This window comes from Petromyzon marinus, chromosome 2 (genome assembly GCF_048934315.1).
Source record: "Petromyzon marinus isolate PM22_M1 ecotype Great Lakes invasive population chromosome 2, UKy_Petmar_22M1.pri1.0, whole genome shotgun sequence".
NCBI classification, from domain to species: Eukaryota; Metazoa; Chordata; class Hyperoartia; order Petromyzontiformes; family Petromyzontidae; genus Petromyzon; species Petromyzon marinus.
In genome coordinates, this window is record NC_133668.1 from 14,471,539 (window position 1) to 14,497,889 (window position 26,351).

The window sequence follows — 26,351 nt, forward strand, 5'->3', positions numbered from 1 at the left end:
AAGTGGTGGGCAGCGACTGCAGCAGTGGTGGGTTTTCCACCAATCAAAGGGCTGCCAGGTAAAAATTAGCATATTAATGTAAGATCGGTGAGCATCCTCCACGGCGACCGTGCCAAGGTGGCTATGTTAATGTGAGAGATTAGCATGTCAATGTGAGAGATTGGCATGTTAATGTGAGAGATTGACATGTTAATGTGAGAGATTAGCATGTTAATGTGAGAGATTGGCATGCTAATGTAATAGATTAGCATGTTAATGTGATAGATTAGCATGCTAATGTGAGATGGGGTTGTTAATGTGAGAGATGAGCATGTTAATGTGATAGATTAGCATGTTAATGTGAGAGATTAGCATGTTAATGTGAGAGATTAGCATGTCAATGTGAGAGATTAGCATGGTAATGTGAGAGATTAGCATGGTAATGTGAGAGATTAGCATGTTAATGTGAGAGATTAGTATGTTAGTGTGAGAAATTAGCATGTTAATGCGAGATATGTTAATGCGAAATCGCAGAGCAGCAACCACAGAAATGGCTAAATTCTCCTGTTTGATTTGTACTAGGTGCCTCTGTGGATGTGTAGGCTTTGACTTTAACATAGCCATTTCTGTGACCAGTCACAAGCTAATCACTCAGCTATTTCAATGCTAAATTCTCCTGTTTGATTTTTGTACTAGGTGCCTCTGTAGATGTGTAGGCTTTGACTTTAACATAGCTATTTCTATGACCAGTCACAAGCTAATCACTCAGTTATTTCAATGCTAAATTCTCCTGTTTGATTTGTACTAGGTGCCTCTGTGGATGTGTAGGATTTGACTTTAACATAGCCATTTCTGTGACCAGTCACAAGCTAATCACTCAGCTATTTCAATGCTAAATTATCCTGTTTGATTTGTACTAGGTGCCTCTGTGGATGTGTAAGCTTTGACTTTAACATAGCTATTTCTATGACCAGTCACAAGCTAATCACTCAGCTATTTCAATGCTAAATTCTCCTGTTTTATATGTAAACCGCTTTGTCAAGGTGCCTCACTTCTCTAAACCAGCTTAAAAATACGCGACGAATCTTAATAACGTTCATTGAAGCTCTGTCGTCCCAACAGATCTGTTCCTTTCACCTGAAGGCCACTTGTGTTGTGGCCGAAACGTCGTGAGAATTTTATTGTTATTTTATTTTATTAATTTATTATTTTATTCTCATTCTACGTGACTTTACCGAAGGAACCAAAGAAGATGTATGTATTGTGTTAAATAGAACATGGATCTTGTGTTTGCTCATGATTTTGGAAATCTTTTTGGTGACCCCTGCTATGTATGGCAAGATGATGACTTTGATTGGGTCCTCAGATGGTTCTTTCCCAACGGTTGGGGTGATAGCTTTACGGATTGTGTAGTCTGAATTTCCATTCATCTTGAGAGCTTGGCGTCCGTGTTCCAGTTCACTGGCTAGGTGATGATGGTTGGAAATACATCGAGCTCTATGGTGTAGAGTTTTGATGAAGGAATTCTTCTGGGATGGATGGTGGTGGGAGTCAGGTTTTAGGTAGGCATCCGTATGGGTGGCTTTCCTGTAGACAAAGTGTCCCATTGAGCCATCTGGTCTCTTTTCGATTAAAACATTCATCCTTTTCCACCTCCATGGTGAATTTGATTGCTGGGTGTATGGAATTGATGTGGTTGAGGAATTGGTTCAGAGCTGGTCTGCCATGTGGCCAGATGATGAACGTGTCATCTACGTATCTCTTCCACAAGGACGGATGCATAATGGATGCCTGGATGGCATATGTCTAAAATTTTTCCATTAAAACATTGGCTGCAACTGGAGATAAGGGAGAACCCATTGAGGTACCTTCCACTTGTTTGTAGAATGTTCCATTCCAGGTGAAGTAAGTGTTAGTGATGCAGTGTCTCGCCAGGGCCGGTACATCAGCATTCAGTCCTTGTTGGACCAAATCTTCAATGATTGCAATGGTGTCACGCACAGGAACTTTGGTAAACAAAGAGACCGCATCGAAACTAACGAGCAAATCACCTGGAGATAGTGAGATACCAAGTGAGCTGAGTTTAGTACAGCTGAGGTGGTCTTACCAGTGAATGGTTGTAAGGTCTCAGAGAAGAAATCGGACCAGTTTGTAGGTGGGTGAGTCAATGGTGGAGACGATAGGACGAAAACGTGTCCCTTCTTTATGGATTTTTGGTAAGCCATACAATCTGGGTGGTCTAGCAGCAGAGGGTTTTAAGGAAACCCGCTTGGTTTGTTCGATTAAAGATGTCGATTCAATGATGATGTTGTTGGTTTTCATAACGAGGCGGTTGGGCGGATCTCTTTTAAATTTGGTATAGCTACTATCATTAAGTAGGTCCTCAATTTTGTTATTGTATGTGGTTTTGTCCATGATGACTGTGGCATTGCCCTTGTCGGCTGAGAGGATGACGATGTCATCTCTCTTATCTTCATAGAGAAAGCTCAAAGCGCTCATCCTTGCTGATGTTGCTAATAGGTGTCTTAGATTTTTTGAGGATTGCAGCGATTTCCGATCTTACCACATCTGCAATGATGTGTCCCAAACCCTCAAGGGCTACGTCGACCTGGGCAATGATATCAGCAACTGGGATGTTGATGACATGTGTCATCTATGATATGTGTCATCTACTGATATCATCAACTGGGATGTTGATGATATTATTCAATCAAAGCAAGTTACCGGCTAGGTGGAGGCTCAGGCTGAGGCGATGGATGCGATAACTGACAAATGATGCTGTCAGCAACGTAAGTGTGGGTTGAGGCGAGGCAAATCACGTAGTGGTATTAATAAAGTGACGGACGTATTTGCGAAACGACGTAAAAGGGGGGAACGTAAATGAGGATGTTACTGGAATAGGCGACGTTTTGGGGCACGGTCCTTCCGCATAGCACATACATTTCGGGCGATGTGTGCTATGAAAGAGGATAATTGCTCAAAACGTCGCCTATTACATATATTTTTTTTCCTTTGAAGGACCCGGTGTTATTGACAAATATCTTGAGTTTTCTGAATGCAGCATCTCGCTTCCCTTGACACACCCCCGCATGCGGCATTGACTCGGCCGCCTACCTCCACGCTGCCCCACATCGCCAGCAATGGTTCCAGGAGGCCGGGGGGGGGGGGAGCTGTGTCCCCCAACCAGGTAAACATCCTCCGCGCGGGGACTCGAGCGGCGCCCTCGCAGCCGCCAGGAGGGCGCCCACGAGTGCGCGCGGCCAAGTGGTCGGGGCATGTTCGAGTCGCCCAGCGCGGCGCAAATGAAAGCGAGGGGCAGCAGTGGAGTGTTTGTCCAGCATGAGTGAGAGACGGGGAGACGCGCTCTCCAGCCACACAGATCCCCTCCTCCACCAGACGCACATACACTGCGCGCCACACAGACCCCCCCACCGCAGATATACTCGGTCATAAAGAGATCACCTCCAAGACAAAGACCCCCCCCGTATTGCCTTAACAGACTTGTTGGAGCAATGTTGTTCGCTAGCAGAACCTATGAAGGCGTACACGAGGGGGTGGGTGGCCAGCACCACACCCGGCAGCCTTTGTCTCCCCAGTGGCGATGTTTACACATCGCACCAGATACTCATTTGAGGCTGTGTCGACCTAGGAGAGGCCCAGGGCCGGTTCAGATAATCGTCACTGGTGTTACCACTCGCTACTCCCACCACCGAGACCCTCTCCATCTCACTCACGCACACAAAGACGAAGATTCCCCTGTGTAGCCTTAACAGACTATTTGGGCAAGTGCTGTCTGCAAGCCATGAGCAGAAATCGAACTGGGGCCGCCGGGTTCGTAGCGCAGTGCGCCAACCCGACCACACAGACACCACCGTACAACAGAGCCCGTGCCCCACACGGCTGACGCAGCTCACTGCCCATCTCCCAGCCCCCGTCGCCAGCCGCTACTGCCGCTCGCGCACGTTTCTTAAGTAGGACGTTCATCTTGCTAAATCATCATCATCTTCATCGGCCATGAACAATCCACTGCTGGCTGAAGGCCGAACCAAGCAGTGGCCATCTCTGACGGCCTCACGATGCAACAATCCACCTGCACACGAGATTATTTCATCGCTCCATCTCCGCAAAGAAGATGGGCTCGCGACGTATCCTGCTCCTATCCCACTTTTTTTTGTTTTTTTTTAAACAGCCGCGATGATGTATTTCATTTGCGCAGTCCATCTCTTCCTCTTCCTGCCTCTGTAACAGCTCACAAACCATACTCGCAATCACCACTGCGGGTGTGCAAGGTGAGACGGCGCGAAACCCGGTCGCATCTCTCGCTCGACGTAGGCGCGCGCAACAGCCCAAGCGCCGCACAACTTTATCGCGGCGCATTCTGCGTTAACGTGGATACTCAACGTAGCCCGCCGCTCCGCTCTGTTCCAATCCCATTCCACCAGAAATTCCACTCCGCGCATTGCGAGCCGCTGCGCACCCGGCTAGGCTTGAGCCGCGAGGTTAGTGGGGCGGGGGACGGGCAATGAGATCCTGGGGGAGAGGGAGCCCAGGGGGTGGTGGGTGGGTGGGTGGGGGTGCTTATTCCCAGGGCCGCCGCTTTGGTCGTCGCGATGGACGCTGCGGGACGCCGTGGTCGAGGACTCTCGGTCGGTGGCTCCTCAGTCCCCGCGAGAGGCGCAGGGGACGAGACGCGACGCGCGGTGGAGTCAGCGGCGCTGTCCCGGTGAGTGTTAGGAGGGGGGTGGTGACGGTGTCGTCACTCTCCCGCCGTGTAGTGTCACGGCATCGCGCCGTGCTGTTATATTGACGTGGTGTCTGGATCAAGTATGCGGTCGGTTGTGGTCACTGAGCGCTCAGGGTTCACGACCTCTGGTTGAAGGACAATGATGGCACCAGGCAAATTTCACCGGCAGTAGTGACAGCATCATTTTGTATTGTTTTCTAACAAAACGCCATCGCTCTCTGTCACTGCCGACCACGTTACCGTAACTGCTCACCGTGAATTCGTTGCCCCCAGAAGATTGGGTATTGATTGGCCTTATGGGCAGCTCGCGAATCTCGCGCAAACTGTGCTCGCGCCTTGGATCAGAGCCACGCGCTTGTCTGGAGCTCCTCCACTCTGCTTGTGAACTTTCCTTCGGAGGCTGTTGAAGGTATACACATCGTATCGGCTCATAAATCTCCATCAGCGCGGACGCCGCTCGCTCGCAGGTCGCGCTGGCAGTCCGCTGAAAGAGATAACCACACCGCGGAGACGATCATAAATCCACTATCACCCCGAAAAAAAAGGCTCTTTGATTTATCTAAGCGTTAGTTCAGCTTCCCTGCTGGTTAAACTTGCGCGCGTGTTCGCCCTGTTCATCTTCAGAGTCTTCAGGAGACGCTCCTGGTGATCGTGGCTTGTGCCGGACATCCAATTTGAGTTAAAACCCTGTTGCGCATTAAACGGCGGCACACAAATTACCCAAACCGCCTTGTGTTGTGCTCATCACCTTTGATTTTAATTTCACGTGACTTTATTTGTTACCATCTACGACTGTGTATTGTCAACTATTACATGTTCCCCTTCAATGGGTATATGTTACTGGTAGAGTGAGATTAAACTCATACCATCAATTAATGCATTTGACCGCATGGCTCTGTTATCGCTCTCGTGCAGGTGGTAACCGCATCGTCGCCTGCACTTGTTGTGACCGCCGGTTTTTATCGAGAACGGATCTCGGCAAAAACAACAACAAACACCGCCATCAACAGCCCCCCAACCCCCCACACGTTGCACGCGCACACGAGCGCGCCTCCCCCACGGGTGGACGCTATGAGCTGAGCGTTAATGACAGAGCTCAGCGCCAACGCGACACTCGTGGCTTCATTTAAGCGTGGCGCGGCGCATCTGAATAATAAATCGCCCTGGGCGAGGGCGGCATGGCGCACGGCAAGAAGGCGGACGAGGCCGTAGCCCCCGGCGCCGCTGGTGGAGCCGCGGGAGGCTCCCAGGAGCTGCGCGAGCTCACGGACGAGCGCTACAGGGACCTGCGCCGACCCAAGGTGGTGCGCTTCTACCGCAATGGGGACCGCTACTTCCGAGCGCGCACGCTGCACATCACCCCGCACCGCTACGTGAGCTGGCCCGAGCTGCTGGCGGACCTGTCCCGCGCCGTGCCGCTGCCCTACGGGGTGCGCCGCCTTTACACCCCGCTGGGGGGGTCCCCCGTGGCGGGCTCCGTGGATGCGCTGCGAGATGGGGAGGCGTACGTGTGCGCTTCCTTCGAGCCTTTCCGAAGCGTCAAGTACGGGGCTAACGATGCCGCCGGGGGCAGGCTACTCCGCTGGAGAGGTATGGCTATCACACCCCCCTCCCCCAACACAGTGGTGATGGCCAGGAGTCAATTTGTCACTGGATATTTTGTGGAACGCTGCGGCGCTGGTTTTAAGTCAGGGTCATTGCATTAAAGGCACCGCCACTCGGGTAAATTACTATTTTGGTGAACTGGATGTTCGTAGCAACAGGTTTTATATATTTTTTTAACCAAACTGGATATAAAAATCTGTGCATAGGACGGCTGTGATGTGCCCGAATAGTTCCCGGAATAAGTACTATCTGTAACCGTGGCTCTATTGTGTACAGGGGCTTATTCTATGTGCAAGAGTATACACATGTTCCATCTAAGAAGGCACACCTTTAGCGGTTATCAACTTCCTCTTATGGCCAACAGAAATGAATAGTGTGACTCGTTGATTTATTTGAAAAGTGTATTGCATAATTTTAGTTTATTGGCCATGTAAATACATTGGTTACCCATGAAATTTTACTCGAGAGCGGGTGGTACCAGCAAATTCGATATCTCTGTCGATCCTATGGGCTTTGTGCCGTCGCGTTGGGCTCTGGCCTAGATACAATGAGGGAAAAAAAGTATTTGATCCCCTGCTGATTTTGTACGTTTGCCCACTGACAAAGAAATGATCAGTCTATAATTTTAATGGTAGGTTTTTTGAACAGTGAGAGACAGAATAACTACAACAAAATCCAGAAAAACGCATGTCAAAAATGTTATAAATTGATTTGCATTTTAATGTGGAAATAAGTATTTGACCCCTCTGCAAAACATGACTTAGTACTTGGTGGCAAAACCCTTGTTGGCAATCACAGAGGTCAGACGTTTCTTGTAGTTGGCCACCAGGTTTGCACACATCTCAGGAGGGATTTTGTCCCACTCCTCTATGCACGATCATCTCCAAGTCATTAAGGTTTCGAGGCTTACGTTTGGCAACTCGAACCTTCAGCTCCCTCCACAGATTTTCTATGGGATTAAGGTCTGGAGACTGGCTAGGCCACTCCAGGACCTTAATGTGCTTCTCCTTGAGCCACTCCTTTGTTGCCTTGGCCGTGTGTTTTGGGTCATTGTCATGCTGGAAAACCCATCAACGACCCATCTTCAATGCCCTGGCTGAGGGAAGGAGGTTCTCACCCAAGATTTGACGGTACATGGCCCCGTCCATCGTCCCTTTGATGCGGTGAAGTTGTCCTGTCCCCTTAGCAGAAAAACACCCCCAAAGCATAATGTTTCCACCTCCATGTTTGACGGTGGGGATGGTGTTCTTGGGGTCATAGGCAGCATTCCTCCTCCTCCAAACACGGCGAGTTGAGTTGATGCCAAAGAGCTCCATTTTGGTCTCATCTAACCACAACACTTTCCCCCAGTTGTCCTCTGAATCATTCAGATGTTCATTGGCAAACTTCAGACGGGCATGTATATGTGCTTTCTTGAGCAGGGGGACCTTTCGGGAGCTGCAGGATGTCAGTCCTTCACGGCGTAGTGTATTTCCAATTGTTTTCTTGGTGACTATGGTCCCAGCTGCCTTGAGATCATTGACAAGATCCTCCTGTGTAGTTCTGGGCTGATTCCTCACCGTTCTCATGAGCATTGCAACTCCACGAGATGAGATCTTGCATGGAGTCCCAGACCGAGGAAGATTGACAGTTCTGTCGTGTTTCTTCCATTTGCGAATAATCGCACCAACTGTTGTCACCTTCTCACCAAGCTGCTTGGCAATGGTCTTGTAGCCCATTCCAGCATTGTGTAGGTCTACAATCTTGTCCCTGGCATCCTTGGAGAGCTCTTTGGTCTTGGCCATAGTGGAGAGTTTGGAATCTAATTGATTGATTGCTTCTGTGGACAGGTGTCTTTTATACAGGTAACAAGCTGAGATTAGGAGCACTCCCTTTAAGAGTGTGCTCCTAATCTCAGCTCGTTACCTGTATAAAAGACACCTGGGAGCCAGAAATCTTTCTGATTGAGAGGGGGTCAAATACTTATTTCCTTCATTAAAATGCAAATCAATATATAAAATTTTTGACATGCGTTTTTCTGGATTTTTGTTGTTGTTGTTGTTGTTATTCTGTCTCTCACTGTTCAAATAAAACTACCATTAAAATTATAGACTGATCATTTCTTTGTCAGTGGGCAAACGTACAAAATCAGCAGGGGATAAAATACTTTTTTCCCTCACTGTACATAAATCATTCGGTAATTGGGTGTTGATATTATCGAGTCTATGTTCAGAGATCTTTCCTGATTGAAAGATGGACAGTAGAGTATCATTGTGTTCCCACCTGGACAATATATTAATTGAAAGACGATTAACTATGTATATGAATTATACAAGGTGAATCTTTTTGCCAGATTCAGATGGCAACAGATATGCACATGAATGGGTCCGCAAGGGGCAAACCCCCAAAAAATGGTATACTGGTACCCAGTAGTGGGATTTATCTGCTTTTCAGATTTAGTGGCACATTCCACTAGAGGAAAATTAATTTGGATCACTGACAATGAGGATTTTTATATTTCTAAGTGTTCAGTATGCTGACTCCGGCCTCATGGGTGAAACCAATCAACCTCCGGGCAGTAATTTTCGGAGGTTTAAATTTCGACAGTTTGGTTTTAGGGATTTTTCGAGGAATAAGCAACCTCAGTAAACATTTACATCGGTCACAATTGCCTATAGACTTTTAGAATATCAGTTTTATTATTCCACAACAGGAACGTTGGAGTTATAAAATTGATTTGACATTGTCGGGTGGAGGAGGATGTACGCTACATAACACATCCTTATTTTACTCACGTGATCTGACCCAAATAGCAATTACGGAATCGCTTTACTACCCACAGATTGTGGGGAGTATGAGCAGGGTCAGCATTGAAAGTGATGTAGATTCTCCAAACGGTGAAAATATGATGAAATTAACTCTAAACATGACAACTGCACTGATAAGTTACACAATGTCGTCCCACGCTGTCATTCATTTTCCTGATGTTATAGGTCCGCCCAACTACATCGCACGAAACTGTGGCTCGTTGCATTTTGTGATGTTAAAGTTGTTCCAGAATTTGGTAGAGAGGCAGTGCGTGGCTTCGCTAATGTGGGCACAGAGGCAGTGTTGTGTTCACGTGGACACATGGGCAGTACTGTGTTAATACGGAGGGCAGTGATGTGTTAATGGGAGCACCGAGGCAGTGTCCTGCTAACGGGGCTACAGACGGCAAAGCCACTGCCCTTCTATGCTCCTTGGTTGGTTCGTGAAGACCCCACGCAAGGGGCCGGGTTATGATTGAGCAGAATTCTATTTCGTCATTGGACCTCCTTTGCCAGTACCATCATATGATCATAGGGTTTTCCCCTTTTTTCTGGCAACAAAACAGGTGTTAAGATGTTAAGACATCAAACTGAAACCTTTAACAAGGAATCATGTGTGCATTAACCACAATGCTTGTGGTCAGAATGCAAAAAAAACATACTCTGATAATATATGTGGCATTGTCCTTGAAACTGATTGGTCCACACCAGAGACAGCTTTCTTTTGAGCCTCGTCTCAAACGCCTTTTGGCTTCCTCTGGTCTAATACCGTTTGAAGGGAAAACCCTATTATCAGAATTCTATTGCTGGGTCAGCGTCCCGTCGGCGTCATCTCCCATTCTCCCTGCTCCTCGCAATCACCACCGCCCCCAGTGCTCACTTGTCTTGAGGCACAATGGTGGTCAGATTCTCTGTAGTAACACCACATTGCTTTGTGTTCACGTCACTGTCACACGAGGTCCTGTGTTCACGCTTCTGTGGGCCGATACCACTGGGCCACCACTGCCACTGGTGTCCATGATCTGAGTCAGGTCCGGCACAGAGTCAAATATGTCTCAAATGTTGTAACCCAAGTGACAGCCATGAGCCCCTTATACAGATGAAACTTCAGTCTCACTGCGCTTATACTCTGAAATTAAACTATCACTTTTTATTTATTTTACGACTGAACTACCCGGCAAGGTGGCTTAGTAGTTGAACAAGCGGCTTGCAATCGGAAGGTTGCAAGTTTAAATCCTCTTTGGGGGTTAACTCAACCAATCATCTCTCAGGGGTTGATACAATGGTTAACACAATAAGATGGTCCAATGCATAAACTCGCTCCCGCCACAGGATAGCAGAATTTCCAACTCTGACTCAAGGCTGTACACAGAAGATGAGCACTGCCTTAGCGTCCTTTTGAGCAGGAAATCACTTTGACTTTACTTAAATTGTGTATGGTTGTCATTTAAAGGGCGGCGTCGATTACCGTAAGGTAATTCTGTAAGCCGTCGTGTTACAGTACATCGGATTTCGCATGGAGAATGTTCCATTATAATTGAAAGGCTCTTTGATTCGTGGCGGTGCCACAATGAGCGCGATGATAACAAACTGAATAATGCAACATCTCGACATCCCGTGGTAGGCCGATCGCACAGCAGGCACCGGTGCACGGCTGATAGGCGTCTCCACGGAGCAATTGTGAGCCCGAGCATTACTTTTCAGCTCACAGCCCCCCCCCCCCAGCACATCCTGGTCAGCCCAGCACGCAGCCCCAAAAGCCCATTTCACGCTCCCCTTCCCAGAGGTGCCCGTCTGCGTTCCCGCGAGGGGTTTCCAATCATTTGGGTGGCCCCTTTTGTTCCCTTTAGTGCCACACGAATGGTCGCCGAAGTCTCGCCGTTTCAGGGGTCGCAACGCTGTGTGACGTCTGTATTGCGTCTCCCTGCCGGGTGGCGGTGATTGATGGCGTTTTGTTTTGTGTTATTGTCCGGGGTGGTCCAGTCGTGTGTGCTGCCTCGCGTACACCTCGCTCAACTGATTATTCAGACTGATGCGATCGCTGCTGCTTTCATACGAACTGACTGCATCTCAAAGTGTGAAAAGTTGCTTTAAATAAAACAGAATCACTGAGCTCTTATTTTAAGCGGCATAATTCATTGGGTTGCGTCGTTAGTTCAAATGTTTGACTAGGAATTGCAAAGCTGAGAGTTAAAATCCTGTTGAGGATCAACTTAGCTTCCTGGGATCATAAATTAAGCATAACTCCATGGGTACTCAACAATAGCGGTGGACAATTATAGAAAGTGGCTTCTACCATAGGAATGTGGAATGTTGCACTCAAGACTCAGGGCTCCAAACGGAGATGAATGCCACCATAGTGTAAGAAGACTAAATAGATTGATACAACGGTGAGATAAACTAGAACGCGGTCAGAATTCGAATGTTAAAAAATAAGCCTACAGTCGGAGCAGGTTTTTTTATTATCAAAGTAAGCCTTCTATGGAGACAGCAGAGCATGAAAGGTTGGTTGAAGGTTGCCATGCCCCTTTATCCCAATCGCAGATAGAGCCCTCGTGTTTTCATATTAAAACATATCCCAGGGCCTTCCCATTGATGTCTGAAGAAGAAAACAACCCCCCACCCTCTGTAAAGATTTGCTGCAAAAAAAGCCCCCGAGTGAGGTGACATCGGTGCGACGGTGGCACCGATCCGGGGCTCTTCGCCGGTTGTTGTTCGCGACGCCCGCGGGCGATGCTGCGTCCCGTGGCTGCTGCACGCGCGGTGCCACACCACGCGCGGGAGCGGAGGCTCCCGCGCGTCTCGGCAATCGGAGGGCCGTGCACAGGGAGGGGTTGCAAGGCTCCTGGGCCCGGCCCCTCTTGAGGCAGCCGCGGCACAAGAGCGGCCCAAGGGCCCTTGAGATCCACAGCGAGGAGACGAGGGGCCGTGTTGCCACGGAGATCTAACGCAAAAATACCGGCCCCCATGGCGCTCAGCTCCTCGCCATGTCCTCAAGTGTCAACCGGGCTCAGCTCCCCCAATTAGTTTTTTTTATTTAAATAAAGGGACCAGAGCTAAATATCTATTTGTAACAAAAAAACAACTGCACACTTCCGTCTCCACGCAATTTATTAGGAACTTAAACTACATTTCACGTGAAAAGTATACTGTTGAGCTGACGATACTAACGCTAGCCTTGTGCGTAAAGTTTGGCTTGAGGAGAACGTTTCTAATTGACGACAGAAGTCAAGAGAAGCCCAAGATGTTGGCAAGGTGCGCAGTTGGAATGGGCCATTGCTGGCGAGTGAATTGCTTGAGGCTCCTCCCACCAACTCTTGCCAGAGGGTAGACAAGAGGGGGGGAGAGGTGGTGGCGTGTCGTGGGGTTCTTGACTCGCTAGCCAGGCGCCCGGGGCACAATAATCCCGCACAGACATCGAGGAGGCAGCGCCGAGGCGATAGCGGCGACGCCACGAAGGGCGGGAGCGATGTGACGGGCGCCAGGGCCATCTCCTTGGGCACCTCTCGCCGAGCCCTGTTCGGAGGAGGACCTCCCTAGGTTGTGATCGCAGGATCGGTCGCTGCGTCAAGCTGAGCGATGCCCAGCCTGAATGACTCTTGTCCCTGTGAGCCGGTGCTGAAGAAGTACATCTGGGGGAAGAGGAGTAAGTGCTTTGAGTTTTGAGCAGCATTTGTGCACTTGTGGATTATATTGAAACCTCAACATGTTTTTATATCACTACTCTGTAGCTTATTGTAGTTGTGCCGTAAGGATCTCCCGTGGATTTTCGACTTGTGCTGCGTGTATTTTGGCACGCTGTGTTTGATGTTTTGCTCCACGTGCTGGGAGTGAGTTACGTACAAATTTACGTGCATATTATTTGTTGCAATGCCATAGGGTTCAATGAAATCTGGTTTCAGCAGTAATGTCATTTTAAACTATTTAAATGTAAGTGTTTGTTTATGCTTTGGTATACAAATGTATGATTTTAATATTTTCTGTATTCAGGAGCGGCTCAGCTGGGTCCAAATGCACTTTTCTAGGAGTATCCTGCTTGGGATATTTTATTTTTTCTTGGAGTGTATGTGGACCAAGGCCGTAATTATAATATATATACATCCCCCCCCAATATTCATAAATATGCTCAAAATGTCCCCCCTAATATATTGCTATAAAATAGATTTGGTCCCCGCCAATGTTGACTCCATGGCTGCGGCCTTGATGTGGATACAATTATAAAATAAAATTCTAATGCGCAAGCTATTTTGTAAAATTGCATTGACGATAGCGAACATTTCCGTCACTATTGTTTTCAAATCTACGAACATGCGAAGGATGTGCGGGGGATTTTGGATCACTCCCCAAAATCCGGCCAAGATGCTAAACTTTGAACGACTTGGATTTGTTTTGTTTTGGAATGATCCAGAAACCGGAAGTGACACCACTGACCTGGTGTCAATGCCGCGCTCGTCCCGCCATAAAGCGATGTCATGGGGCACCTAGTGACATCCGTGAAAAAGAGCTTTAAAGCTCAACGGATTCCTCCAGTATAAAAAAGATTTTGACATCAGTGTTGTCCGCACGAAGATATTTTTCATGAGTACATGATGTAAACTATCCGAAAAAGTTCCGAAATTGACCTTAAAAATTATAAAGAGATTTTTTTGTGTAAATATGAAACATATCTCGAATATACACAGATGCACTTAAAATTGCACGTGTGATATTCCTTTGGCTGACGGTGTTTGCGTTATACACAACGATGTGAATACGATTATGAAATGTGCGCATGAGTAGCTGTGTTTCATGGTTGTTGATGAGCTAGGTTTATCCAAAAATAAATAGGTTGAGCTATAACGCAACATGTGGGGCGTCAACAATATGGGATTCATCATTATCAGACATGGTCAATCCACTGCTGGATGAAGGCCTCCCCAATCCGCCACCACATGGAATTTTTAGTTCGTAAAATATATTTGCAGAAAATGTATTTGTTGAACACCAAAATGCCACCAGCAAACAGCGACACAATTGATATTGAGGTTCGCTGATGCATGCAGACACGCTGCAATTCGTGTATACATTGTTCGTCAAGCCCACAATGGCATCGCTGAATGGATGACTTATCTGGTCCTTTCCATGAAGGCGGTGGGATGTAAAGCACTGCTTGCTCTGTAAACAAGCTCTGTGTGCGCGCTCGTGGACGTGGGGAGCGATGTGGCGCTGTAGTGATTCTCACACCGCAACACGATCCCTGCAAAACAAATGCGATTCCTGGCCATGCACACCGGGGGCAAGTGGTATCTGTACCTGCCTTGGGCCCTGCCCACCTCTAGTCGACTCGGCCTTCAATGAGTATCTGGGGTAGCAGGGTGAACCTCAGCACTTGGGAAGACAAAGGCGGCATAGGGATGGCGCTGGCCCCTCCATTCTCTTCTCATGCGTCATGCCAGCCTTAATTGGTGCTTGCTAACAGCACCTGCCCAAACAGTCTTTAAAACAGAAACAAAGGATCTTTGTTTTCGGTGAGACCGACTCGTGGGGGCGGGGGGGTATATGTGTGCGTGGGGTATACCGTGCTGTGCAAAACTGAGAGAGGGAAGGTGGCGGGGAGTGGGCAGTCGATGACAAAGATGAGCGCCCGCGTACTCGCCGGGATGAAACGTCCTGGCGAACGTTTCGGCGTCACCACGGTAACTCTGGCTTTATTGGGCTCGTCGAGAGTGACAGATCGGCCGGGCACCTCCTTGCCGCGACGCCACTTGGGGCGCTCCGTAAACGGTGCGCATAAAGGGACGAGAAAAAAAACATCCTTAATTTGCTCGCTTACAAAACGAGCCAACAAAAGATGCCGTGCCGAGGCCGACGGCTGAATTTAGAGTGACGCGCTCCGTTTAAAAGAAACCTTTCAAATCCTGCTGTGGTTCTGATTCACCCGTTGCGTGAGCTTTGTTTGTGCAAGTGTCCCGCAAAAAAATGTATGTGATTTAAGTTTTTTTTATGGCACGTCTGCTCAGCACGTTCAAGTGCATCACTGCCCACGTTTAAATTACTTAATTTAACTCTGTCGGACAAATACAATTTAAACTTCGATGAATTCAGGAACACAACCGTATCATAATGGTGATAACAAATTTCATGATTAAACTATAAAAAGGGAATAATACGTGCATTGATGAAACTAAGCGAATAAATAATATCTACTCTTGACAGATTCTAATTTTCCTTCCAAAATAAAAAAAAACACCATATCTTGTGAACACAATTGGTCGGGGCATCGAGGAAAGTGCCCGCCCTACAAGATTCGAGCACAAAAGTGCCTGTCCTCTTGCAACAAAAAGTTATTTTTACAAAATGTCTCCTCCCCAAAAAATTGGTACTCAACAGCTCTTGCTCAATAACAAGTGACGCGCCAAATTTGTTTCCAGTTGATCGCTTGGCTGCAGGCACCAGGGATACTGTAGCCTGTAGCAACACGATTGTGAAGCGAGAGTCTTTGAAGCCGGAGCGGGAATTGTGTTTAGCAGAAAGCCCCCCGCGCGCACCGCGGTGTCGCTGCGGTGACCCCGCAGGCACGGAGCGCCGACCCCGGCGTGCGAAGAGCCCGGGGTGTTGAGTTGAAACCCAGGGATGGGCGCAGATAACTGGTGCTCTAGACAACACGGCGTTGTGTGCACTTACACTTCACACCTGCTCTTTTTATTAAGCATGCAAAGGTGACGATGTCCTGTCGGGTTTGCTTTCACAAAAAAGTTGAAGTGTGTTTTTCCTACGTTTCAGTCAGACGAAGTGAGGTTTTGCCATTCATTTTCTACTTTCACCAATAACTCGGTGGTGTGTGGTATAATGCGCTGATGTGTCTGATAACGCAGTGGTTTGTATGACATTGTGCTGCGTTGTGCTGGGTTGACTGGTAAAACGCGTGTTTGTTCCGATAACATGCCGGTTTGTCTGTAACCCATTGGTTCAGTTCAGTTTCAGTTTATGTATTTTTTGGTATAGCCCTGTGAGCCATTCTCTTGAATCGGGTGCAACCACAACACAACAAACATAATGCACTGATTTGTCTCGCAGGGCAGAGACACCCACTTGACGATCGGCTCAGCACCAGCAGTGGCCTCACGGGAGACAATGGGACCGTTGGAAGCTCCGTGAAAAACGGCCTGCGCGCCACGTACCCCCCTACGGGCCGCACGGCTTTTGGTAAAACCCTTCCCAGCATCGCAGGCCGGGACGAAGTGAAAGCCACCCAGTCGGACAACGGCCTCCGGCAGAGCGACAAACGAGCGCTGGCTGCTCCGGCGTCTAATGGTTTGGACAAGGGCGTCCGCCAAAACTTCCTCCGCCGGCCGGAGAACTACGTGCCGGCCAGGCCCAAAGTAATCACGGTGGTGCGGGTCGGGGGGCGTGGGCCGCGGAGGAGAATCACGCTGCTGCTCAATCGGCGGGCGGCGCAGAGCTTCGAGGAACTGCTGGGCGACATCTCGGAGGCGCTGGGCCTGCCCCGGTGGCGGACCAACCACGTGCGGCGCCTGTACACGCTGCGCGGCCGCGAGGCCCGCTCCGTGTCGGACTTCTTCCGCGGCGACGACGTGTTCCTGGCCGCCACGCGCAAGGAGCCGCCCTCATCGGAGGATCTGCAGGCCGTGCTGGAGGAGCTGTTCCCGGAGAACCCGTACGCCCAGCGTGTGTCACACCGCGACGGCCTCAAGTTGCATGGGGCCGCCAAGAAGGGCCCCGACAAAGCGCTCAAGCCACTGCGCAGAGTCAATGACGGAGTCGTCCTCAAGTATGACAGCGACTTCGAGGTCGAAGCACGGAGGAAGTTAGACCCCGAATTTGCCAGGATGAAAGGGCCGGCCGCTCACAAAGTGTACGTCGAGAATTTGGAGAAGCAGCGAAACAGGTTCAAGCAGAGGGAGAGGGAGGAGGCGCAGCGGTGGGAACGGGATCGGTGGCAGAGGGAGCAGCGCGAGCTGGAGCAGAAGCGACAGGCGAGGGTGAAGGATGCCGGGGTGGAGGACAGCTCGGAGGAGGCTCAGACGGAGGATGAGAGCAGAGTAGGGAAACTCTGGGACCTGGATGAGGAGTTGAAGAAACTGAAGCAAAAGAGAGATGAAAGCAAGAAGGAGAGGGATGAGGGGAACAAGCCAGAGAGATTACCGCAGGACAGAGATAGACGCACGGTGAGGAGTGACTCAGATGTAAACCCCAAGAAAGACAAAGACTTTGGCACAAAAGGTGATAACTCAGAAATTCCGGTGAGAAATTACTGGAACGGAGAATCGGACAAAGAAATACCTCGGCAGTATAGAAACAACAACGGCAACGTCGTACCACACAAGGGGAAAGCGAAGAACAAATTAAAGGATGGCGACGCAGACAAGAAGAGCAAGAAGTTCCCGAATCTGCCGATGCCAATCGTGAGCCTCCAGGACATCGAGAGCCGCTACGAGATCGGGCGCACCATCGGCGACGGCAACTTCGCGACGGTGAAGGAGTGCCGACGGGTATCGTCGGGTGATGGCTCCGCGGGCGAAGCCGAGTGGGACCTGGCCATGAAGATCATCGACAAGGCGAAGCTGGTGGGCCGCGAGGAGATGCTGCGGAGCGAGGTGGCGCTCACCACGCGGCTGGGCCAGCACCCCAACGTGGTGCGGCTCGTGGAGGCCATGGAGTCGCCCAGCGACGCCTACCTGGTGCTCGAGCGCGTACGTGGCGGGGACCTGTTCGACGCCATCACGGAGAGCGTGCGCTTCACCGAGCGCCACGCCGCCGCCATGGTTGCCGACCTGTGCCGCGCGCTGCAGTACCTGCACGCCAACAACATCGTGCACCGTGACGTCAAGCCCGAGAACCTGCTGGTGAGACCCCCCCCCCGCCGCCGCCGCCGTCGCTCCCTTCTGGGGCCAGCGGCGCCGGGGGGGAGGGAAGGCTGTAGACAAGGTGTAACGCCGCACGCAAAAAACAATGGGACGCTGCTGTGTGGTGTCACGGCTCGCACACTAGACCTGTGAATCCAGGAGTCACCGGCCCGGCCATCCGACTCTGTCCAGCCAGCAATATGAATGGGTACACCGCAGTTAGTCGATCTGCAGGTGAACTGTGGCGTGGTAAAGTGTGAGTACTCCCATATCAATCTTGATTTGAAGCTTTGGTGACTGCAGGAATCCATACTCGTTGGTTCTTTCGGCAAAGTCACGTAGGTATAAAATAAAATACATCACGACGTTTCGGGCGCAACACAAGCGTCCATCATCAGGTGGGAAAGCCTGATCTGCTGCTGAGGCAGACTGTGCAGCAGACCATGCTTTCCCACCTGACGATGGACGCTTGTTTTGCGCCCGAAACGTCGTGATTTATTTTATTTTATACCTACGTGACTTTACCGAAAGAACCAAAGAGTATACTCCCATATCATCCCAGATGTCTGGCCAGCGTGGAAGAGGAGGCCAAGTACCCTCTAAAGAGGCTCTCTAGAGCTGTCAGCAGTGGCATGGGCTCGCAATTTGAGGGCACGTTTACCTTAAAAATAAACAAGTCAAAGATCCCTCGCAGAGATAATATAGAGACCGTTGGGAGAAGGGAGCACCTATTGAGGCTGACATGGCGCTTGCGGCGGTAGTGTGGCCAACGCCAGGTTGGCACTATACTCCAAGGTAATTCTTTTTAGGTTGTGCTATCATGAGCCACTGATGTCATCCATGGCAAGGAATTTAACTAAGGTTGCCAGGTTCATAGTGCATTGTGTGATTAATGTGCTACTGTTCCCCAAATAAAACGCACACACACTCGGTGACTTTTGAGACATCTTACAAGTATGCACAGGGGAAAGGTATTTGAAATGCACCATTTGATTACAAATCATTTAAAAGACTATCCATTCTAAAAACAACTATGTGGTTCACATGTTGTGGTTTCATCACATTGTGTACTCACTGTAAACATTAAATGTAGAATCGGACCACCACCCAGTTTTGGATATCCTTTCAGTGGCACAGCTTAAGCATATGAACCAACATCACATTACAAAAGCAGTAGCAAGGAGCACGTTCCTTGAAACAAAAACTGTTTGGGTAATTTAAGCGACGAGCAAGCCCAGTTGTACCGACGTGGTGAGATTCCTTTGAAAGGTTCTGTTGCGATGTGATTGTTTGTTGAACCTGTTCTAGTGCTGGCTCAAAGCCTCTTCTCCTATACTCATTATTTTATTATTTTTCCAGGTAAGGCCCACTGAGCCCTATAGTTATTTTTCAGAAGCGACCTGGCTATCACAAATGATCGCTAAACAAATTTGCGTATCATGTGGATATTTATAGCAGCCAAATACTCGCATGTTGATTCTAAATGTGGAGGGGAAAAAACGGAGGACCCGGAGGAAAATCCACACGACCACTGGGAGAGAGACACCGCAAACTCAAAATATACAATGGGCGTCAGGGTCGGGATTGATCCCACGACCTCCTGTATACCAGGCGAGGGGGTTAACTTCCCATCACTGCGGCACCATCTCATGAGCTACTGTCTCTCCTCTCTGAAGTTTATTCAGTTACACCCCTTACCATACCATCATCTCTTCTCCCTCAGTCCTCCAGATCCCCACTCATCCCATTCCTTTCACCCCCCTCCCAAAATAGCCGTCCTCTCAATTCACCCCATCCCCCCACCAATATCGATACAGCACCTTGCCTTACAGATATAGACGCCTTATAAATCGTCGATCAGCGGTTGGAGAGAGTGGCTCGCATTCAGAAGGTTGCACGTTCAAATCCAGGTTGGGGATTGATTCGACCCACAATCGTTCCCGGGGTTGATACAAAAAACCAGTACCACTTTGTGTTGAAGTCAGCAATCGTCCGATGGATCGACTCGCCATAGGAACATAGATTGTCCAACTGTGGACCCAGGGATATAAACAGATGAGCACCGCCTCAATGCTATTTTGAGCAGAAAAATCACTTTGACCTCTTGGTTGTTTATAAATCCACACAGCGCATTGGCGTATTTTTAATGCGTTATCACCATGACGACAACAACGTGCAAATATAGATCTGTGGAGTTTATTTTTTCCACACCGAAGCGTACAGCAGCTAACACTAATGTCACCCGACAGCTAGAGATTGATGATGTACGGTGTCGTTTACTCTCAACTATTTAGGACCGAACAGCACTCAAGAGTGTGATCTGGCACGCTGGAGTATATCTCGATGGGCTGAATGGGCCCTTGGTCCTGGACAATGCACTGCTAATGAACAAAAACAAAAACCTTAACACTCGCCAGAGCCAGGGCCGATGCACTAATTGGGCCGCACTACATTCTTCAGTATCAGCCAAGCCGATGTGGAGGTTCAGGGATCCACGTGCTTCCCAGGTTTTATTTGATTATCGACATTCATCTCCACTGGTTATATTCTGAGTTAAATGATAAGCCATTTTTTTCTAACGCTCAAATGTAACCCCACGCTCGCTAATTGGCACCCTACAGGTGTTTCATTAATGATTGCTGATTAAAACGTACCTTGTTACATTTAACCTTAGCTAAAGAAGTCTAATTTGGTCACAGCCGCAAACAATTACCATATTCCACTTGCATAAAAAAGAAAAATGGTGGGAAAAGTCTTCAAACCTCTGTTAATTAATTTACCTGGAGAACTCCTTTACCGATTCTTACGACTCACGTTGCTTGACCAATTCTTCTTTTGAGACGTTTGGCCTGCGGGAGACAAACGAGAGACCATCTCAACAACAACAACAACAACGACACGGGTAGGAAACCTACTTTCTGTACTGCAGGTGCAACGCAACGCGGACGGCGGCACGACGCTCAAGCTCGCCGACCTGGGCCTGGCCATGGAGGTGACGGGGCCAATCTATACGGTGTGCGGCACCCCCACCTACGTGGCGCCCGAGATCCTGGCCGAGACTGGTACCCAACCGCACACGACCGCGACAACAACAACAAACCACAACAAACAACCTGCTGCTTCACCAATCACACAGTCTGGCACCAAGTGGCCGTGACCTCACCACGGCCGCTTGTGCCAGGATAGGTGGGTGCATCGAGGGTGATGGACAAAGAGGAGCGACGCTCACAACAACGAGCAGAGAGTATCAGCTTGTCGTTTAAAACATAGCGAGGGGGGTGGGGGGGCACACGGGTGGTGCATCTGCCAGCCATCTCAGTCGGTTCAACACGTGAGAGGTTTTCGAGACCAATATTATCCATAATAGAGAGCACACCGGTGTGTGATGAGGCTGGTTGTAGTTATCGGCGAAACGTCGTACTCTAATTGTAAATGTTGTAGGTTTACTCTCCAACACACCGGTGTGTGATGAGGCTGGTTGTAATTGTAAATGTTGTAGGTTTACTCTCCAACACACCGGTGTGCTGAACTAGGAACAAACCTTACTAATTGGCTGAGTCGGGTGGCGGCGGGTTTTAACGGCATTTATATTTACGGGATGTAACCCAAAACAACCTCTATTTTGCATCTGGGTCGGTCAAACCACGTGACCACAAAGTGCACCTAGCCTGGCACAAGCGCCGTGCTGACGTCACCGCCACTTAGTGGCGGTTGTTGTTGTTGCACTTGGAGGTAATGTGACAAACACAGGTGACACAAGCACAATTATATATATACACAAGGCTTCTCCGTTTAGCCTTCAAGGCTGGACGAACAAATGTAAGTGCCCTTTAAGGCCAGCACAATACAAGAGTGGCTCTGTGACCAAAAGCACACGTTCGTGCCTCCACCGCTGATGTTTACACACTGCACCAGGTACCGAGTTGACGAGAGAGAATGCAGTGGACACTCGCAGAGTCCACGTCTCACTAAGAACGAGCGTGGTCTCATCAATACACACATCCATGTGAGGGAATGTAACAGTAGAAAAGTTAATTCAAACTCTAATGCCATAGGGTTGAGTCGGGTTCATGATCGTGAGACCGGGTTATGGTGTAAGATGCAGATGTTTTTTTTTATCTAAACAAGATCGAGCGTAAATTGTTGTTCTTCCATTGAAACCCCAGCCAGTGTTGGGCTACACAGACATGTCTAAGTGAAGTCACGTAAAAAAAACAAAAAATAAAAAAATTCACGACCTTTCGGCCACAACACAGGTGGCCTTCATCAGGTGAAGGGACCAGACTGTCTAGAGGACAGCGCTGGAGTGAACACTTTTTTTTACGTGACTTTACCGAATAGAACCAAAGAGTATGGATCCTTGCAGTCACGAAAGCTTTAAATCTAGAATGTCTAAGTGACTTACAATATCCTGTAAATTAAGGACCAACAGTGTCCAAAATTTGCATCGGACTTCCAAATTTGGTTTTAAACAAATGCATTTTAAATACGTTTAATTATCAATTCAAATAACACTTTGATAAACGTGATATTTACATCGCTGCAGTATTAAAATCGCATGCAAATGAAGCCAATCGCCTGATTAAAGTATATGCAAAGACGGTGCCAAAACTCCCTCCCTAACAGTTACCTCATTTCACCGTCCATTAATCAATAAGCGCCATTTCATCAGAGCCGAGCAAGGACTCATGATGAACGCATTCTTTTTGGAATCGAGCTCCTTGAACAGAGCACAGCCGCCAGGCGGCACTGCAACATCCTGGCTCTGTAAGACGTGGAAGACGAACTGCGTATGGAGGGCCTGCGTCTCTCTCCTTGGCGGCCCTTCACGGCCCTCGAGTGGTGCACAAAGCGTTGCTCGATGGACCAAGGGCCCCGTCTCCACCTGCTGCTCAAGAATCGTTCAATGTGAACTGGCTGCCGAGAAAGTTCACACAGACCTCAGTTGCCCCGGTGTTCCCATGTATTTACAGTGCTTGCCAAGGCTCTTAACAAATAACCCACGTGCACTTTATAATCAAGACTACGCACGGCAACACCACGATCGCAGCCGCGCGGAGGTTCACCGCACGTGTTTAAGGATGTGTGACATTTGGCAGCAGTGGCACAGTTGCGTTTCTACGACTGCGCAACGTTCGAAACGCGTCATTTTTTTTCAATGTACTGCGAAAATTTAATCCAGAGCAAAGTTATTTTTTAAGACTCTGGTTGAAAAATAACTCGACAAAGCACAGGATAGAGAACACATGGTGTGATATCTGTACAGCACTGAACCACTCCAAACACAGTGGAAATAATTTAAAATAGTTAACAAACAACTAAAGTCGCGAGTGGACTTCATAAACCAGTGACAGCCCATTTTCACAGGCGTCATGCAATATGACTTGCTGTCCTTTCAAGCAAAGAACACGAAAACAAGGGAACAGAGTACAGGTATATACTAGCAAACTTGAATTAAATTTCCTAAACATGTTACCACATGTGAAATATAATACTTTAAATAAATTGAATAAGGTTGCAATTGTAAATTCTGATTCAGGGTAGGCTCAGTCGACCATCTCTCTCGTGTTAATAAAGCAATTACGACTTTGCAAGACGTCAAAGGCTATTGTTCTACAAACAGCTCAGTCCTTCAATCGTTTTTTTGGGTTTTATCGCGTAAATGTGTCGTTAAAATCTGCCACCACCCGACACAGCCAACGAGTAAGGGTTGTCACGTAAACAGAACGTGCCAATTCGTCACTAGTACAGCACACCGGTGTGTTGGGGAGCCAAGCCACATCTACCATCGGAGTATGACGTTTCACTAGTAATCACAACTAGCTTCATCAGGCGACAGCCAGATTGTAAATGTGGCTTGGCTCTCCAACACACCGGCGTGCTGTACTAGTGACGAATTGGCATGTTCTGTTTACGTGACAACCCTTACTAATTGGTTGTCGGGTGGTGGCGGGTATAACGACACATTTATATATTTACAAACCTCTTATGGATGATATTGGCCGCGAAAGTCTACGTGTTAAGCTCAGTCCTTGCAATAGGAATCTGGAAGTTCCACCACTGGCTCAGATGACTGCCCATGTAGATAATCACCGTCTAACACTGAAGCACGGATACATCCTTGACTCCTTGCAAGGGGGGTACAAATCAGATGTAGAGTTTCACTGCCAGCAGCAGCGGCAGCTGAAGGGTCTGTGTGGTCATGCTTCGCGTGGGCTCACTCCGCCCAGGCTACGGGCTCGAGGTGGACATGTGGGCTGCCGGCGTCATCACCTACATCCTGCTGTGCGGCTTCCCGCCGTTCCGCAGTCTGGAGCGTGACCAGGAGGAGCTCTTTGAGATCATCCAGCTCGGGGAGTACGAGTTTCTCTCGCCCTACTGGGACCACATCTCCGACGGTGAGACTTTTCACGCACGTGCAAAATGCTGGCACGGTCACCGAGGACACAGATTCACAAGTGTCATCCGCCAGGGGTCAAACACGCATTGTTCACAAATCTTGTCCTTTCAATTGCAAACTATTTACAAAAACGCGAAGTTAGGAAGTGGTGAACGTCTCAAGGAAGTCCTTGCTAAAAAAAAAATGAGCTATTGTCTTTTCTGAATTAAATCGAAAATGTGTTCCTGCTCAAATGAGCATTGGGGGTGGAGTGGTCTCTCTTGGGAGCCCTTGGCCAGTGATGGACACATTTCCACAATTCTATGTCAGGGCCATGCCGACCAATAGGACGGACGACTGATGACTTCTCAGTGGTAAGAACTGTATTTACTTAATATGGGCCGAGTTGACCCAATTGAGAATTAAACTTGTCATCCTCCCACAACAGTACCCTCTGGCTTGGGTCTATTCAACGTAGTATATTAACAAAGTATTTTTGTGACAATTTAAATGTTACAAGGGTATTTCCCAGTCAGCATGCGCTCTAAAACACGACCACCGGAATTCAAATAGTTTTTCTTCGTTGTTGCACTTTTGGTCACGAAGCGGCCAAGGACCTGGTAAGCCGGCTGCTCGTGGTGGATACGGCGCGGCGCTACACTGCGCGACAAGCGCTGCACCACCCCTGGGTGTCGGACGGAGGCGCCGGCGACCACACCGACCTGCACCGGGAGGTCACCATGAACATACAGAGGCACTTTGCCGACCGCCGCCGGCCTCTTCACCGCTAGCGGAGTCGCTGCCCTGATTCTCGAGCCCCGTCCCCTTGGCCGTCTGCGGCGCCAGTTTACACACTGGCACTCTGCATTCGCTTGGCCACTGCTGCGATGGCATCGCTGGGGGGGGGGGGGGTACTGCAATGGAAATTCCCAACAGGCTGGAGTACAGGATAGACCTCAATCTCCATCATCCGCGTTGCTTCCTCCGTGGCAATGGCAGTGTTGTGAAAAGAAAATCTCAATGCAAACACACTTCCTGAAACCTATTTAAACCGTTCACTGACGTTAAATAATCCAATTTATAGTTTTTTAAATACTAGCCCTTTGTGTCAATAAACAATGAGATTTAAGAACATCTCGAAAACCAATTTATGAAGCGGTTCCAAAAATATAGAAACCAATAACACAAACATTGGTAACCATGGCAGTGTGGCATGAGGCGAGGGAATTTGCAGCCATTTTAATCAACGTAAAGGATGGTCAAGACGTTTAAATGGGTTTTAACACGACAGGACTCTCTCCTGCCACTTTGTCCGTTACATCACCATCTATTTATTTGCATGTCACACCTATTGGTTGAGGTAAAACCATCATTTGGGTTGCTGCTCCACAAATAGCAGTATTTTACTGACTCTGGCATCTGCTCACTATTGCTGAATAGGCCCAAGCCTCACGCTCACATTTAACCATCAGACACATGGAGACGTGGATCGCCGTGCGGCTTAATAAATAAAACCTGTGTTTGCTGTTCATACGAGCTAGCTGCGTTAGCGAGCAACGCACCTGCACTACCGCTTTAAAACGTTTAGAGAGGTGGACTTATGTAGTCGGCATTAAAGGTTTAATACTGTGTTTACGTAATGCATCTGTATAGGCATTAAGGGACCAGTGTGTTAATATATAGCGATTGCTAAATTGTACCACGTATGTAAGCTTTATAAATAAACTCACCTGACTTTCTGAACCGATTTGCAAATGGTCGTGAAGTTATCTGCATATAAGGATGTGTGAATCATACTCGAGTGATTTACTATAAGCCACAGTTTATAATATTTTGAAACGCTGTAAATGAATGTATTGCATAAGATAGAAAATTCTATTTGACCATAACCTGAAATTTTATGGACACTTTATACCAAGTAGGGAGAGTAATAGTGGTCGGCCAAAACATTATTAAACATTGTTTGGACAAGGGATGAAAAATGCGAATTGCAAAGACAAGACAACTTGAGA

General features: G+C 48.5%; 1 protein-coding gene and 1 long non-coding RNA gene across 4 annotated transcripts; one reads left to right on the forward strand and one right to left on the reverse strand.

Annotated features, from left to right (window-relative positions):
- The first annotated feature begins 4,558 nt into the window (after positions 1-4,558).
- On the forward strand, positions 4,559-26,082 carry LOC116946844 (serine/threonine-protein kinase DCLK3-like). 3 transcript variants are annotated; one of them, XM_032962044.2, is made up of 6 exons: positions 4,559-4,702; positions 5,639-6,313; positions 16,171-17,960; positions 20,890-21,022; positions 24,191-24,358; positions 24,946-26,082. In XM_032962044.2, the coding sequence occupies exons 2-6, from the start codon at positions 5,902-5,904 to the stop codon at positions 25,128-25,130; spliced, it is 2,688 nt and encodes an 895-aa protein (XP_032817935.2). In that variant the 5' UTR covers positions 4,559-4,702; positions 5,639-5,901; the 3' UTR covers positions 25,131-26,082. The 3 variants fall into 3 exon arrangements, with proteins under 3 accessions (XP_032817935.2, XP_032817943.2, XP_032817952.2); XM_032962052.2 differs by having other exon boundaries at positions 20,890-20,973; positions 24,946-25,106; XM_032962061.2 differs by lacking the exons at positions 4,559-4,702; positions 5,639-6,313 and adding an exon at positions 12,623-12,760.
- Positions 12,208-17,883, reverse strand: LOC142929297 (uncharacterized). Its single transcript, XR_012945535.1, has 3 exons — positions 17,793-17,883; positions 14,672-14,866; positions 12,208-12,746 (listed from the first exon to the last, which is right to left on the reverse strand). It is a non-coding gene; the product is annotated as an uncharacterized LOC142929297 (long non-coding RNA).
- Positions 26,083-26,351: the final 269 nt, after the last annotated feature.

Bases quoted from the DNA above. Each gene is read 5' to 3' on its own strand.
- LOC116946844 (XM_032962044.2), top strand. From the start codon at position 5,902: ATGGCGCACGGCAAGAAGGCGGACGAGGCCGTAGCCCCCGGCGCCGCT. The intron at 17,961-20,889 runs GTGAGACCCCCC...TCTGTACTGCAG, and splicing joins TCAAGCCCGAGAACCTGCTG to GTGCAACGCAACGCGGACGG. The intron at 21,023-24,190 runs GTACCCAACCGC...CACTCCGCCCAG, and splicing joins CGAGATCCTGGCCGAGACTG to GCTACGGGCTCGAGGTGGAC.